Source organism: Rhyacophila brunnea, unplaced genomic scaffold (genome assembly GCF_057557595.1).
Source record: "Rhyacophila brunnea isolate RB1 unplaced genomic scaffold, BYU_Rbru_1.0 scaffold_24, whole genome shotgun sequence".
Lineage (NCBI taxonomy): Eukaryota > Metazoa > Arthropoda > Insecta > Trichoptera > Rhyacophilidae > Rhyacophila > Rhyacophila brunnea.
The window spans coordinates 12,602,789-12,615,040 of NW_028232904.1; the positions used below are offsets into that span (position 1 = coordinate 12,602,789).

Consider the following 12,252-nt stretch of genomic DNA (forward strand, 5'->3'; position numbering starts at 1 on the left):
TGTGACTTGAATTATGATTGCATGGAATTATTAACAATTTTCAATATCCTGCGCGCTACAACACCTTGTGGAATTAATTTCAGGGTGTCATTTTGTCGACGCTGATTTTATGTAAATGCATGATAGTGTGGATTATGTCATATATCTGGAACTCATTTATTTAAATTTAATTTAGTGATACCGACACGCCTTGGTCTGTCAGTTCGAACTGCGGAGCAGAGGTGTGAAGCAGGACCCTCAGGCACCTCTCGACCCGCCGCTGAGACTCAAACCAACGAAGAAGACCTGGCTAACGGATCTCTACAGCATCAGCTGCACCTTCTTCACCATGTAAGTTAAAACCCGTTGAAAAATGCATATTTTATTTTGTGTACATTTAATATATAAGTTAGGGATCAACAATTTGATAACATGAGTTATTAGAAATTGTTTTGTCGGAAAATACTACAAATCATTATTTAAACATTCTGAATTTTTTGATTGTGTCATTAGTACTAGAAACACATTACCGTCACGTCATGTGTGCTCACTGTACGCTCACGCCGTGAGCAAGGAGTGGAATGTTTAAAGAGGTATTTTTTTAGAGGTATAGAGATTTAAAATGAAATAAAACACATACAAATTGTGGTAATAGCCATGGTATTGGCTTTATTGGAAAGGTAATTTTATGCCATTAGTGTTTCAATATGATTTTGGGCATTTATGGGCCTGGCTCGAAGAAAGCGCAATGTGGAAGTATTATTTTCGACCACTTTTTGGAGCAGCTGGGGGCCGTATATCAGCAATAACGTGGCGAATGTTGGCTTCCAAGTCGTCTATCGTCTCTCGTTTATCGGTGTAGACCATCTACTTTACATATCCCCACAGTAAATAATCCAAGGGTGTTGATCATACTATCTTGGAGGTCAATTCACTATCACTGAAAAAAAAGCTATTGTAATTGCATAGAGCTCTCAAGATGCAAAGTCTATTGCACACAGAGCAAATGTTTATACCCCCCCCCCCCCGCTGTTTTTGACCAGTACATTTCAACTATTTTGTTGGTTTCACAAGATGACAATAATTTTATGCAAATTGCGGTATCAAAAAATTTCGCAAGTTTATATAGACCATATTCACGATTGAAATTGATTAGTAAAATGATTACTAATTGGATCGTTATCCTGTTCTTTTTTCAGTCAACGAATAATTGCCGAGACGACCTGTTCAGGCCCATAGAGAGGGCACCACTAACCATAGGCACTGATATCGTAACCGACTGTCAGAATATAACCAATAATGTTGTACTAGGAGAAGAACCACAGGTAATTTTTTTTTTTAATTCTTGTCACATACTCTGTATTTTTATTTCTTCTGTCCTTAACAACCTGACGCCATGCGAGTGAATAAATTAAGGCGATTACTTGTTAGTCATTTATTCATTGGTGGGAAGGATATCGCTCAAATCCTGGAATGAATCCAAACAATCAATCACCATTCAGGCACAAGACAAGATAGAGACAAGTTTAATCGGCAAAATGTGTGTTTTGTGTTATGTTTCGTGTGTTATTTTGTTGTTTAATATTTCGTGAGGTTTCTGGAGAATCAATAAGTATTGTGTTGCCTGCGCAGAGCTCTGAGAGGCCATCGCTCCTTTTCTAGAATTGAACTGTCATTACTGACATGCCACACTGTTTGAGATGTGTTGCCATCACATGGACAACAGTCATAGTTCCTTAGCTTCTATTGGAAACCAAGTGGAGTAAAGTTATTACTACATATTGTGTTATTTCAATTAACCCATTGAAGACAGATTTAAAAGAAAGAAAGGGTGGACCAACAGTCAGATTTGGAAGTATATTTTACAAGAGTTTACTTAAAACTGCTACAATTTTTTTATTATAATATCTTAAATTTCAAAATCTTTTTTACAACGTTTTTCTTAGCTCGTATTCTTATTTGTCCGGTACAAATCTTGCAATTTTATCTTAACTAACTTCCCGACTAGCTAGACATTTGAAACTTTTAGAATATATAAGCCATCTTTAAGTAGAATTTAATTCATTTTCAGTTAATTCTGTTTTGTATAAAAATTTATTTCGATACCATAATTCGTATATATGTGCGTTACTATGGAATTCAATATGAAATGACATTTCATTATTCAGTATTTCTATCAAGTACAAGTACAAATTTTTTTGATCGTTTAAGCTAGTCAAGTCAAGTTTATATGATTCAACAGAAAATTTAAAAACGTTGTATATAAAAAGTTCTTTTTATTTGTAATTATTAAAACTTATGTAGGTACCTAGTTAACTTATTTGTAGGGATTTAAGAAATATCTGAAAATTATTTAAAACAATTTTTATACCAAGGACCAAATTGACACCGATTGTCTTCTCAATGTGTTAATACAATGCCTTTCTTTCCACCATAAATTATTAACTGTTGCCATTAAAGAAAAAAGTTATTATGTTGAGTGAAAAATATATTCCTAGATATCTTTCAAGTTTTCATAAATACTAACACATTTCCACTGAACACGTGCAGTGTAGCCTGTGACATTAAATACAACAATCTTCTTGTCAGTTTAAACAAAAAGATATGACGGTTAAATTTAATATCGGTGACTCATAAATTGTAAATCAATAAATGCAAAGTATATACTTTTGCGTCAACATTAATTATGCAGGTCCAACATTGCTTGTTCACTTGTAAATTTATATATATATACCTACGTGTTGTTGCAGGATTTATCATGCAGTAAAGATGGAACCTGTGCGTCGAGTCTTGGTTCGGCCAAAATGGACGTAGACACGGACGGGGAATACATATCAGACTCGGACTCCAATGACACTAGACAAAATATGCCAAGGAAAAAACACCATAGGTAAATGCATCTCTCTTACTGGTGTGCTTTGTTCTGATTCAAGATTGTAATTATTTGTATAGTATAACCCTGTTTGGACAAACACGGTTAATTCGAAAAAAATTGTAAATCAAAATATTTGGATAAAATTCATAAAATCTATTGTCCGTTTGTGTGCGAAACTACTTCTCTATAGCAGCAGTGACATCTGTCTCAGTCACAGAGTTCGAACGGCTAGCTTCAAGATACTCCAAAAGAACTCCGAAAAAGATTCAAGGTCCGTAATTCTTGCTCGATGCTCGACAGAAATTCGCTTGAGCATGACTCAATGTGTGCGCTTTGACTGAGCGTCTTGTGTCGAGCTGCTCGAGCATGTGGACGCAACGACGAGCATGCTTCCAAGTCAACATGTTCGATCGAGTGAAACCGTCAAGCAAGAACATGCGCGGGTACTAGGCTTAAGGATTAATTAACTACCTACTTTAAGAATAGATGGTTTTAATAATGCTACTATATTATTATGTCATTACCATATTTTAGGTCATTTCCGTGTTTACATTTTAATTTTAGTTGTCATGGAGTCTATAGTCTAAAATATAATGCCAAATCTTACGCGATCAGAAATGTACAAACCAAATTTTCAGGGCATTATCAGACACCATTCAAAGTACAATACATGCTTACTTTTTAAGCTGTCTCCTGTATTTAAGCAAGGCGATATCTTTTAAGGTACTGCTCATATTAAAAATTTAGGTTTCTGTAGCGTGTTTTATTAATATTGTATTGCTGTAAAATTGAAATGTACAAAGTGCTATCATGATTGACATTCTAAAAATCTTGTTTAATTTTACCCTGATGTCATGTGTTGTATGTCATTTTTTTAACTGTAAAAATCTGTTTTGTTTTCAGACAAATAACCAATAACGATATTAGGAATACACATAGTACGACCAGCTACCAAATCCCACTCATACCAATCGCCAGCAATGGAATTTTATCGACAGCCGACCACGCCCCGCACAGTCCTTCAGGTAATTTCAATCATCTGCGCCTCTACTCAATAATAACACAACGATTTCTATACCTCTTCTGTGCTTTTGCTCACCGGTTATTAAACACTGCTTTGACGGCTCACTCGGGTTTTTAAGGTTTCAGAAAACATTATGTGGGGGAGGGAAGAACTGGGTATGTCTTGTTATTTTATATAATAATGTGAAGTTTAACTTTGGATTAGTATTCAGCACCATAAAATATATCAGCTCTAAACTGAAAATTAATTAAATCAAGCTAATTATAGAGAATTGAAATTTTCTCTTGCCATTTTGGAATGCCGCCAGACCATAAGTAACTCTCTCCAAAGCCGTTTTATTACTGTTTTTATAACATGTCAAATCTAATAACCATAAAATGTTATGGTATATCTGGTAATTAATTACTGATTGGAACTGGAAGATTCCTACTTTACCACTTCGATGTCATGTCATTAAAGAATGGCACTGGCAACACTGGCCGTAACGAGTTATCAATATTTTGCTTATTAATCCTTTCGATGCACGTTAATAATTTAAATGTACATTGAAACTAATACCGCTTTCTCACATTGCGATATTTGTCATTCAGCACTTGAACGTCAATTGATAAGTGGGGAAACCATATTTCAACAAAGTTGATCAACTCCCAAATTGAATTGAATGAAGTTGAAGTCCTTTCTACTACGTTCGTTCAATATTCGAATCACGTCGTTGCCTAGGCAAGTAACTAAGTGATAACAACTCAGGATTCAATATCTAACAGATAGTTTATCCGACAAAAATCGCTTTGTGAAAACACGACAATGGACCTAATTTGTTTTGACTTGTATGTGTCCAGTTATTGAGGCGACCCTAAAGATTTTGAAAAATTTGATGTTAGCCATTTGCTCAACCTATTAGGTCCATAATCTGACTCCAAACACAAATTGATAAACAATAAGTGTATTTGCCAGACCCATGATTCGAATCTGGGACCCACGACATTATAAGCCGACGCGTAAGTCGCTCGGCCATCGTGGGTTGAATTAATAGATGTAATATATAAAGTGCATGACGATATGATTCCCTCTGGATCTGATAAAACTCATTGTTAATTTCTTGTTCATATACTTATTATTATTTTTAAATCTCACTTTACTAGTTTATTGTTTTTAACACATTTTAAATACGCTGACATATTACGCCTGTAACACACCAAGAAAATGACCGTCTGTTCATTCGTATCATGAGAATTGTATCAAAATAACAGTCTGCCTGCAGTGGGTGTATTTTTATGTTCGGTATCAACCGCATCAGTGTTCCGACCTTAAGGTGATTCATCAGTTAAACGGCAAATAATTTTCAACCATAGGAGCGACGAAATTTTGCACTCACTCCCATTCGGAGAGAGAATGTAGAGCTGGAAACACGTCATTTTGCTTCGTGATGGCGACGGCCGTAATAATTCTTAAATTGTGTAAAGATGACTTAAAACGTTACCCATTTACTTTAAAAAGAAAACATGTCAATGAATATTTTATTATTGTTACTGATAAAACAATAAACAGAACATTAAATGGACACATGTTGGATTTATAAGACAAATTATATTTGGTTTGACATGCGTCATTTGCACCCGCAATCCGCGCATCGCCTAGCGACGATCTTTTTAGACCATGTCTCAACTAATGTATGGCCTTAAGAAAAAGATTTTTTTAAATGTTCAATGGGTCAAGAAACCGTTGAACATGTGGACAATATAAAAAAATATGGTGTTTCTTACGTCATTTACCGCAGCAACCCAACGCGCTATAGAGATGAGAAAGAAGTATTGTAAGAATTTATACAGTGGGAATAGTGTCTAAACTGTGTTTTTTTTACATATAATGGACAGAAAATATTTTTCTTCACTCTTTACCTTGGCATCGTAACAACATTAATCATCGTTGGTTGTAAGAAAAATCAACTAATCATTACATCAAATAATCTTTCTGCAATGTACTAATGAAGGGTTCTCCATAAATTACATCAGACGATTTTTGACCCCCCATTTACAGACCTCCAAACTTATCTAAAGAATGGTTGGGGGAGCCACTCTCGAAAACTATCCAATCAAGACTTGCAATTGGACAGAATCTGACATTTAAATGACGTTTTCAAAATGGCGTCCATATGGTAGTTCGTAGTTCCACTTTTGACCGTTCTTTGGATAAGTTTGTAGGACTTGTACCCTCTTGTTTAATTTATACCGCAGTTTTTATGCCCTTCCCAATTTGTTAAAACAAAATCATTAAAAATGTTAAATTTCTGTATACCAGAAAAAAAGTTTTGTTTTTTTTTATGTCAACAGTCCCCCTTATTCTATTTGCTGCAAATCATCACATCCTATCAGATCTCTCCCTCCCTCCGTATGGTATGATAAAATATTATATGGGCGACCCTGAATAATAAAATGAAGATGTGCCGTTTATTTAATAATTTCATTAATGTTTTTTTATTTTGGACTTATTAACAACTAATTTAATTATCATTTGTTTATTATTTGAATCACTTTATCCGAAATCAAGTTTATATTTTACACCTCTCAGCATTATCAAATTTAAATTGAAGGTATGGTTACTCCGATATGTCACAGTTGACGACGGTTGTCGCCGAGTGCCGATCGGGGTCATGTTGACGTTTGAAAACGGATAATTTCTGTTTCAGAATCGGGGGGTCACAGGCCCCAGATAATTGTCACACCGCGCAAGATGGCTGCCGCGGTGGAGGCAGCCATGGCGGTCAGCACCCGTTCGGCCGCCGCCGAACATCTGCAACTCTCCAGCTCCTTCAACTTTGCCGATCTCGTCCTGCCCAGTGAGTCAAAATGGACCCCACGCCCCCTAGTGTAGAATCCAATCGATAATGCTGAGAGATTTAACTGTTAAAATCATTACAAGTAAATTCATATCTTTCCACAGTGTTCTTCCTCGATGGTGTAATAATGGTTTTCGTTGTTTCCTGTTTTAGGCACGAGCAGTTCAGTATCATCTATGGACAATCAACGATGCTCGTCTGCCTCCAGGAGCCCATCCAAGAGTGTCATAGTGAGAGCGGTACGTATCAAATTCATTACAGTGAAATATTGTTCTTACGGACAATATTCAATTGAGAAATATTAGAGCAAATGAGACGTCATATTTGTTGCAATATCAGTTATCTCCACTTCTATCATCAATATTTGACCAACAATGGAAAAATATGGTTTTTTGATCACTGAATCACTGTGGATTAAAAAAATCCATGTATGTAGTGACATCTCCGTACCAGTGTGATGGCGAAAAGATGGCTCTTTCCTCCCTTCTTTTTTGGGCTTTTTATCGCCTGTCATATTTTGGGACTTTGGTGAACAAATTAACACTGGAATTGTTGTCGGAAACGGCGAGATTTTATTACGTTAACATTACAGCTAGGATTACATTTTAATAAATTTGTTTTCGGAGCGCGTCAATTAGCTCTTTTTTGTTTCGATGACAGAATGCTTTTCCCTGTTTTTCAAAATGGCTAACCAACTGCTCATCTCTTCTGCACGTGCGCGCCATGCTTTTTTTTTTTAATAATTCAGTGCTGCCAGTTGTTTACAAAATGCAATGTTGCCAGTAACTTTTTTTTTTTTTTTGACAAAGTACCGAATTGCCGGTTGTATTATTCATTTATTTATCAACCCTTACTATGCGTCGGCTTAATAATGGTTCGGGTCTCTCTAGATTCACAGAGACATCCCCAAATGGGGACCATTCGGGGGTGTAACAGTAGGTAACTCGGCAAAAACACGGAAAAGAGTCAATTGACTTCTAAGTTAAATTTGGGATTGTAAATAATAATAATTGATATCAATATTCTGTCAATGAGGAATTAATGAAAAAATATATTATTTCTTTATTTAAGTTTGTGTTTGAAGAGGGGTACACGTCACGCAAAGCCATTCAAATTGTTAATTAAAAAATCATAAAATTGGGGCGCGTTTGTCATAGCAAATATCCTATATGCAATCCCCCATTTAAAATTTATCGAAGTAATCGATTTTGCAACCATTCCACTCCATTGTAATTATATAAAGTTGTATTGTAATGGCTACAAGTTTAATCATGTATGCCTGTCTATTGACTCTTACATAATAATACTTATACGTACATAATTATGTAATATGAGAATAGTTTTGTATGGAGAATATAGAATAAAAGAATATTTTTTATACAAATTAACTCGATATCTCCTTTTTCTTTCGCATACAGATAATATTTTCTCTATTCTCTCGACTTGTTAAAATTGCTGTTTCCGTTGTTTAAAATAGGGCGACCTTTTGGCGCATGCGGACGCATCAGAAGCCCAAGAAATCTCCGCGCACGTAACCGTTGAAACGTCAGCAGGGCCCAGCGGACCGGAACGGCCCGCAGGTAACCTGAGGGACGTTCACCCTACACCCAGGTAAATATTTTATGAATACATACTATTAATACTGAAGGCATTCGCTGCAATTGGTCTGTAGATGGTTATTTGACTATGTCTTATGCACCGGCTAAACGGCGAGATAGGGTATGTCAATTACATATTGAAAATTAGATTTTCAAAAATAATCTATGTCACGGGTGACGGCTGCCGCCTCGATTTATAATTCCCCGCGAGCTGTCAAATACTGAGTGGAAGGAATGTGACATATTTTTTTAATACACACTGCAATGACATGACTTATAAAATTGTAGGCTATAGTTCAATTCTTGTTTGACATTTCAACACCTGCACAAGCATACCCGAATTTGACCGAGGTCTGCAAATAAGGAACGTATTTCACATGACATGTCTATCAACTTAAATTTTCACTGTATTACGAATTTACCAATTATTGTACATAACCGCCCTGTGTGTGGAATTGGTTCCGTGTTAATATGAACCAATAAAAACAACGGAAAACTGTTTTTATTAGCTATACAGAGATCCTTTTTTGTAACACTTTCAATGTTCAGACTACATCTACATATATGAATGCACTAGAAGATTTTTCTTTTTATCCATACCACAAAGTAAACAGATATGAAAAGCGCTCATTGTCCGCAGTGGTAAAATTTCTGTTTTCTGTACTAACAAGTGATAAATTTTAGGCCGCAGCCCTCGCTGGGGCAGTGGGTGTCACATGATCTGATGTTGGGCCGCTGGCGCCTCTCCCTGGACCTCTTCGGGCGCGTCTTCACGGAAGACGTGGGCCTAGAGCCGGGCTCAGTGGTGTCAGAGTTGGGCGGCTTCCCCGTCAAGGAGGCAAAGTTCCGCAGGGACATGGAGAAGCTGAGGAACGCACAACAGCGGGATCTCACGCTACACAAGGTATACTAAGATGTCCTTAATGCGTAATAGGTTTTTGTATTACAACATTTTTTTGTAGTTGAATTGGGGTGAATAGAAAATCTGTGAAAAAGACATTCGACTGTGGGTACAGCTTGTAATTTGCAACACGGGTTTCGCTATTCATGATCTTCAGCTACAGAATGAAGTTTCTCACTGTTTGTAAGAGATTTTAAAATGGTCAGTTCATATGCTTTGCAGCCGTGTGATTGTAAAGTCAATGAATTAATTTGCAGATGGAACGAGAGCGGGGTAAACTGCTGACGCAGACATTCACGGAATTGAATTCAGCGTACGGCGGTTATAACAGGAGAGCTCACGGCGCTCAACCTCCCCTCGCCGTCAATCGGGTCAAGGTCACCTTCAAGGATGAACCCGGTGAAGGCTCGGGTGTCGCTAGATCCTTCTACACCAGTGTCGCCGAGGTAAATAATATATTGGAAACGAATTATATATTATACAGTCCCAATGTATTGTATCTGTCGTATTTCCACATGTATTGTTCATTTGGTCAGTACACGAAAAATGGTCATTTCGACACCTCCTGGTGGTACTTTTCAGTAGTACGAATAATTTTAATAATCCACAACGTTAATTTTTAATGCTGAAATTATAATTTTTTAGGTGATTGATATAATACATTGATTGAATTTTTGTTTTTTTTCGATTATCATTGTTCTATTATCTTTAAAATTATTTAATAAAAGGCAAAATAGCCAAAAACGCAATTACGGCCCTTTACATAGGAGGTGTCAATTTGAAATTTTATCCAGTTTGCCGGATATCTCTGGATTAATCGTTTTTGCAGAACAAACATATTGGGATACAAAAACAATGTACGCCTTTGTTTGGCCTAAATAAACTGGTTTTGTTTTTTGTCAAAACTCTGCTAATTTAGTTTTTAATATATTGTGTAATTAAGTACAGAGTTCTCGACTTACGACGGGGTTCCGTTCCGCCACCTAGGTCATAAGTTGAATTTCATTATAACAGGTGAGTGCTTGCTGAATGAGGTGGCGTACCTTCGAAGACATATCTCCAAATTTAAAATGGAAGTAAACCACCGTCCAAAAGCTCACACAAAGGGTGACTAACTGCACATTGTTTAAAAAATTATAGATGAGAATCAATAGCCAGTGTCTTATTTACGCCAGCAGCGCACGCCGTGTGACAAAAACTAAAAAAATGGGTTTTTTTTTAACCCTTTCCCGGCGACCGTATTCCAGTAGGATACAGCTAGTACGTAACACATGGGCGACCGTATAGCAGTCAGATACGCAAACCTTGACCTGTGAATAACGCAAGAAATATTTTTCATGCGGCATTGAGAATTTTATTAAAAAATAGCCCGATCCATCCGCCTACTTCCACCTATATAACTTTGTCAAAAATATGTTGTTTTAATTTCATAAACATCGATCTTTCGAACCCTCTCGATCTATTGAGATTCGCCGGTACGATTGCATCAGTTCAAATCTACGCGGTATTTTACAGCGCCTGCGCACTAGGTATACAAAATATTTTCATTCGAGTTGAGTGTGCGCCGAGTGATTTATCGTGTCAAGTTGAATATTCACCGCGATCTTTACAACACCCTGTTTGCGGGAATAAAATACAACCAAAAAACCGAACCTGTGTCGTCGAAATATTTATAAATATGTACTTGAACTTGTGTCCTGGATTATGTTATTTATTTTTATTACTCATGGTCATGTCGCCATGTGTCACCCCAATTGTTTGAAAGTCATAAATCGAGCTCATTATTGAAAGTCGTAAATATGTCGTAAAGATACGTCCACACGGAATGAAAAATATAATATATTATTATATTTTAGTTAGGACGATTGCGAGTTTTACCAATAAATTACGAATTACTATGAAGGAATATGAGGCGCCGAGTCGCTAAACTGGCTCCTGGGGGTTTTTTGAGTTTTGAGTAAATCACGAAAAACTGTTATGGTCAGTGTGATAACTTTAAGTGTAATTTAAGTTATTTTCTAGTTTCCGGTTTATATGGAATAGTAAATTAAAACGTCAAATTCAATTTATATGCGCCAATATTCCAAATAAATGCATTTTAATTGTCCGGAGAGCACACTTGCATCACTCGCTGTCACAAGGAGCCAAATTTGTGACTCACACTTTGACGTTACATGTCAATAGAGTCGAGTTTGGCACTTATGGAATAAGGTCGGCCGGAAATGACTGTTCAGTAGCGGGCCGTATTTATTTCAATTAATATAGATATTTTAGAATTTATTTTGCCAAATAAATATTTTCTCACCATACTTACCTACTACACGGTAAATCCTTTTTTACATTGCATCTTTTTAGCATTTATAGCGGTAGGTATGTATGTATGTACATAGAAAAAAAACATTTTTTCAAAATAAAGAATCGTGTTTATTAATGAGAAGCGAGCAAGAAATAACGCAAGTATACCAAATATGTGAATAAGTGATGGTCCCAATAACACATACATATAAAGCATAATCATTGATGATCTAGTTGTTCCAAGGTGGAGAGAGGAATTAAAAGTAGGTAGGTCACTATAAAATTAAAAAGATTTTTTTTCTTTCAGCCCCACTGTGTGACATCACTGAAACTCCTTTACAATACTTCACTATAAATGTATCTTGAGCAAGTTTCACTGCCTTTTCATAAAATGCAGTATGGAAATGTCTAATATCAGTTCCATTTAATGAACTGCCCTTGAAGTTCTTAGTGTCATGATTACACTGAGGATTTTTTTAGATGAATATCTGCAACAAATTATGAAAAATACAATAATTAATAACTTTGAAAATAAAAAGTAAAGATAGAGGTTAATAAAATATATATACAAAAGTATAAAATAATGACTATACTTAGATATTATGTAAATATATATAATGAGATTTATGGCGGTTATCTTAAATCAATTTATTATAAGTCATCAAGTGATTAAAAAATAATGTCCAATTATTATTAAAGGTCCCAATATTATTTTTTGAAACAAGCAAAATATGTTATATATAT

The 12,252-nt window shown here is 35.8% G+C and overlaps 1 protein-coding gene across 9 annotated transcripts in view; it reads left to right on the top strand.

Moving 5' to 3' along the window:
* The window catches only part of hyd (E3 ubiquitin-protein ligase hyd), an 89,271-nt gene that overhangs the window by 59,565 nt on the left and 17,454 nt on the right, over window positions 1-12,252 (top strand). For 8 of the 9 annotated variants that reach the window (XM_085951522.1, XM_085951516.1, XM_085951521.1 and 5 more), the window contains 9 exons: window positions 176-330; window positions 1,179-1,304; window positions 2,730-2,869; window positions 3,758-3,879; window positions 6,565-6,714; window positions 6,868-6,953; window positions 8,192-8,325; window positions 8,997-9,216; window positions 9,471-9,659. In XM_085951522.1, the coding sequence (XP_085807648.1) occupies window positions 176-330; window positions 1,179-1,304; window positions 2,730-2,869; window positions 3,758-3,879; window positions 6,565-6,714; window positions 6,868-6,953; window positions 8,192-8,325; window positions 8,997-9,216; window positions 9,471-9,659 (1,322 nt within the window). The remainder of the gene's footprint in view (window positions 1-175; window positions 331-1,178; window positions 1,305-2,729; window positions 2,870-3,757; window positions 3,880-6,564; window positions 6,715-6,867; window positions 6,954-8,191; window positions 8,326-8,996; window positions 9,217-9,470; window positions 9,660-12,252) is intronic. The other variant, XM_085951524.1, reaches the window with a different exon arrangement.